Source organism: Lottia gigantea, assembly GCF_000327385.1.
Source record: "Lottia gigantea unplaced genomic scaffold LOTGIsca_363, whole genome shotgun sequence".
In the NCBI taxonomy this organism is placed as follows: Eukaryota; Metazoa; Mollusca; class Gastropoda; family Lottiidae; genus Lottia; species Lottia gigantea.
In genome coordinates this window covers 1-4,376 of record NW_008709230.1, presented here as the reverse complement: position 1 = coordinate 4,376, position 4,376 = coordinate 1, and the positions used below count along the sequence as shown (strand labels likewise).

Here is a 4,376-nt window from a genome sequence, read left to right as displayed (position 1 = left end):
CTATCACACCTGTTACACCAGTCACACTTGGCCACATACACCTGAAATGGATTGACCATTTCTTAACTTCAACAATTTTACTACGGAGTTATATTTCTCGAGGACCAATGACACAATGAGAGGTAGCTCGAGCTAGGAGCCCTAAGGGGAAAATATTAGCTCAAATGGGAATTAGCCCTAATGAGAATGAAACCAAACGAATAGACAATATTATTGATACGAGATTATAAACTTGAATTGCCAATACTTGGTATTGTAATATATACAACCAAGTTGTTATTTTATTGCGTTAATAATTCAAGGCTCTTCCCACTTTATCAAAATTTAATCTCTTGTTCACAAATTGTAGGCTGTTTTTAATCTCATGTTGGCATTTCTTCACAAAGCCCACACTGACAAAATAAAATTAAAAGAAATTGTAGGCCTACTGATAAGGATATTTTATAGTTTATAGTGGTTATTTACAGTTTTGCCAAATATTATATGGAACGTGTGTACGTAAGTCCACACGTGATTTTGTAAACAGGCACTGACACGAGATTTCTTAGTCTTAGTAGGAAAGAAATATGAACCAAATTCCTTCGTCGCATAAGCATCGCCCTAAAAATTAATATTTATTATCGATCTGGTCTTTTTTATTTCATAGTGGAACGGGCTACGATAACGGAATTAATTTTGGAATTCGGCTACTTTGGTTCAAACATATACGGTCAAATGCCAATTTATGGATCACTGGTACTTTCTTCGGCAGAAATGTCGCAATCGGTAAGACTGCTGTTGAAATCTGTAGGCATCAAATCATAACAAGTGAAATATTAATATCATTTTGGGGGGAATTTAAGACCAATACAACTTAATAAGGCCACTTAAAGTTGTCAATAAAATAGATGTTAGACCCAACTAAGACAATATTGGGGTATGTAATGATTGCGACAATTTTTAAAATCACTAAAAAATTTCGCTTGTGTGCCCGCTCGTGTTGCTGACGATTTTTTAGGCCCTTATACGTAACTTTTCTCTGTATTATACTTTACAAAATGGGAATTTTGAGATGAGCACCAGGGTTGAAAGTTAACAGGCTAGGAGTATCAAAAGGTTCAAAAGCCAAGAGTTAAGAGCACCAGGGTTGAAAGTTAACAGGCTAAGAGTATCAAAAGTTTCAAAAGCCAAGGGTTAAAAGCACCAGGGTTGAAAGCTAACAGACTAGGAGTATCAAAAGGTTCAAAAGACAAGGGTTAAGCTGTTCACAGTTCTAGTATTATTATTGTTTTACATTTTACCTGTAGAATATTTTGGTGAAATATTAATGGCAACCTTTCGTTGAAAAGTTCTGTTAAATAATGAAAAAAAAAAATATCTATCATTGATCTTTTGGTATAAAATACTAATTTACAGTCTTCAAAGAAACATCTGTTCAGCGGGCGATTTTGCATTTACTATAAATACGTGACCAAATCTAGCATTGGACAGTGTATCAACAAGTCTCTATAAATATAATATTACAGGTCTTGCTAACGTTAAAACCATGAATAACCTATTATGTTCCGCTGTGTTGATTTCAGTTATACTTATTCTTACAGACGCCGGTAAATATTTTATTTTTTATCTAAAAGTTGCTTTATGAATCTAAAGTCAAAGCTTGTATATCTGGGCGAAATTTATGTTAGCTTTTTTTTTGTGGGAAGAGTCCGAGTCAGAAGATATTTACTCAAGACAACTTTCTTCAGCAGCATGGATAACTAGCTTAAACACATTTTAAATCATCTTTGTCTGTAAATAGTAAATTAACATGTAGTTCTTGAGACCAATACTTGATGATATAATTGTCGGGGGGTAGTGTATCGAGTCAGAAGTAAATAATGGCAACAAATAATATCAAAATTAAATTAACAGGTTGTTTAACGTATCCTAATATAACAGACGCAAATTTTGATAAAGATTGCAATGGAAATGTAGTCATTACATGTTATGAAGGTTTCAAGATGGTACAAGAGCTGGAATGTGTTGAGGAAGAATGGAAATATCAAAACCCAATATGTAAACGCACAGGTAAGATAATTTTAAATACTTGAATTACAAATAAACAATATTAGCTTTGACACATCAAATCGCCCAGTGAAGAGTTTATATCACCTTCCTCGATACATGTTATAATACATTATATAGTGGAATTCAAATCAATAAACTTCATGAAACAGTCTGGAGAGCTTAACATCTTTAGATTAAAGAATATTATTGTAGCGCGCTCATTTCTTCAATCAAAATAAATAATTAACAGATTACCCAATTTGATTGATTTTAATTTATGTCAATTCAATTCTTTATTCCTTTGAGTCAATGACTCATCAGGTACAAAATAGTTAAAGATGGGTTTCCTTATTTTTTAGTGTCAAATTAAGCAAACTATTAGATTAATTGGTGTTTCTAATGAATTATCATGTATTCTTAATCATATCATTATGTTCTTGCATATAATTAAGAGTTTTAACCAATCATAAATGTTATGTTATAGTCTGGATAAACAAAAAAAACAAACTTTTTGACCTTTCTTGATCGGTCACTCATTAGAATTCTGTTGGTAATTCTCTTTAGCTAATTATGAATAAATTATGGACATGTGAGACAAACTGGTATTTTTCCAAGTTATTAGAACACCTCTACTTTCTATTCATATAAGTATTAGCATTTTCATTTCCATAAATGAAAATAAGGGAACCCATCTTTAAACCACCGTGTATGTTCTTACCATCATTAAAATAGTTTTTGAGTTTATCACTATTTGTATCATTGTTAGTGATTATTCCGGATTGTAAAAATTTTCAAATTTTGTCATTGATATTTTAGAATGTGGGTACAAGTACATAATTTCCCTCATTGTACATTGCATGGCGTTATCCGTCTCCATTAGCCCAATTAGAAAAGTAAGACGTAACATTCCATTCATTTCATTTTTCAGAATGTCGATACAAGTTTACAAACGTAACAGGTTTACGGCCTTATTCCCACAAAGGAAGTTTAGTATCTGATTCAGCGGAATGTGATGAAAACTGTGCTAAAGATACCAGATGTTCCACTTCTGCCATGACTGGGGGTACATTATGTGGAAGTTACGAAACACCAATCATCTTTGTGTCGTTTGATGGAAATGAAGACAGATGTATTGAAAAGTGCAACGAGATGAGTGAATGTAAAACGATTGGCACTGAAATGGATTTTTTCTGTGTATTATTTAACGTTACCTTGGACAAGATTCCAGTTATTATGAAACAAACTTACAGTAGCGATCATATCGTTGCAGAAAAAATCTGCGAATAATAAAATAAACATGTTTATCATGGTATAGACCTATCTCTTTTTTGTTTTTGGCAATAACCTGAAGTTTGGGTATTAGGGGGTGAAAGCCGACTCTAAGAAGCAAAGGCACAGTCATCAAAATTGTTCTTACCTTGAGGAGGATTCGATCCCACGGCACCTAATCACAGTTATTATTTGTTTAAGATTAAAATATATACTGATATCACAGATATGGGCTCCATATTGGAGTTTAAGATTAAAATATATACTGATATCACAGATATGGGCTCCATATTGGAGTTTAAGATTAAAATATATACTGATATCACAGATATGGGCTCCATATTGGAGTTAAAAATTAAAATATGAAAATATATAACACTTTGAAAAGTACAATGTATTATATAAAATTAAAACCCCCATGTTCTAAATCAAGTTAAACTTCAGGTTGTATAAACAATAAAACAGTATACCGGACTCGATGAACAGGTTTTAAAAAAGACTTATAATCAATAAAATTCGACATCTTAAAAATATTGGGTTAAAATATATATGGATATTCATTACGGTGTGAAAAAGAGTAAGATGTTTTTCTATAGCACCGTTATTCACGCTTTGACACTGCGGCAGATGAAATCACGTGACGCACTATCAAAGCGAGGATAACGGTCTACTAACAGTATAAGACTATGAAAAGTTTGAAATAAAAGTAGAACACGGTGATATTCTGTGGGTGGGTATCCACTTAAAATATAATGATAAAAATATAACTAGAGCCACTCGTGGCACAGAGTGGGACTTTGCAAATGTAGCAAAATGCAAAAGAACCTGAAAAAATCAACCTTCCACGATAATTAGATCAAGCGCAAGAACGGTCTAAAGTTGAGAAATTTTCATTTTTTAGAAGATTGTAATACCGGAAGTGGACGTTAATATTAATTGAATCATCTAGTTGTATATTAATAAAACATGTGGGTAAAATAAATTTCTGTATAAAAACATGTTTAGGAAAAGTTGTTTCAGATAAATTAAGGCACTTGATAAAATAATATTTAAAAGCTCTGAGGGAACAGATTTATTAA

At 32.2% G+C, this 4,376-nt stretch overlaps 1 protein-coding gene across 1 annotated transcript; it reads left to right on the top strand.

Moving 5' to 3' along the window:
* Positions 1 to 1,491: 1,491 nt before the first annotated feature.
* LOTGIDRAFT_239586 (hypothetical protein) lies at positions 1,492 to 3,340 on the top strand. The gene is made up of 3 exons (XM_009058956.1): positions 1,492 to 1,586; positions 1,894 to 2,049; positions 2,957 to 3,340. Exons 1-3 carry the CDS (start codon positions 1,526 to 1,528, stop codon positions 3,313 to 3,315), a joined length of 576 nt encoding a protein of 191 aa, XP_009057204.1. The 5' UTR covers positions 1,492 to 1,525; the 3' UTR covers positions 3,316 to 3,340.
* Positions 3,341 to 4,376: the final 1,036 nt, after the last annotated feature.

Coding starts and splice junctions, on each gene's coding strand:
- LOTGIDRAFT_239586 (XM_009058956.1), top strand. CDS start 1,526: ATGAATAACCTATTATGTTCCGCTGTGTTGATTTCAGTTATACTTATT. Junction 1,587..1,893: donor ACTTATTCTTACAGACGCCG/GTAAATATTTTA, acceptor TTAAATTAACAG/GTTGTTTAACGTATCCTAAT. Junction 2,050..2,956: donor CCCAATATGTAAACGCACAG/GTAAGATAATTT, acceptor TTCATTTTTCAG/AATGTCGATACAAGTTTACA.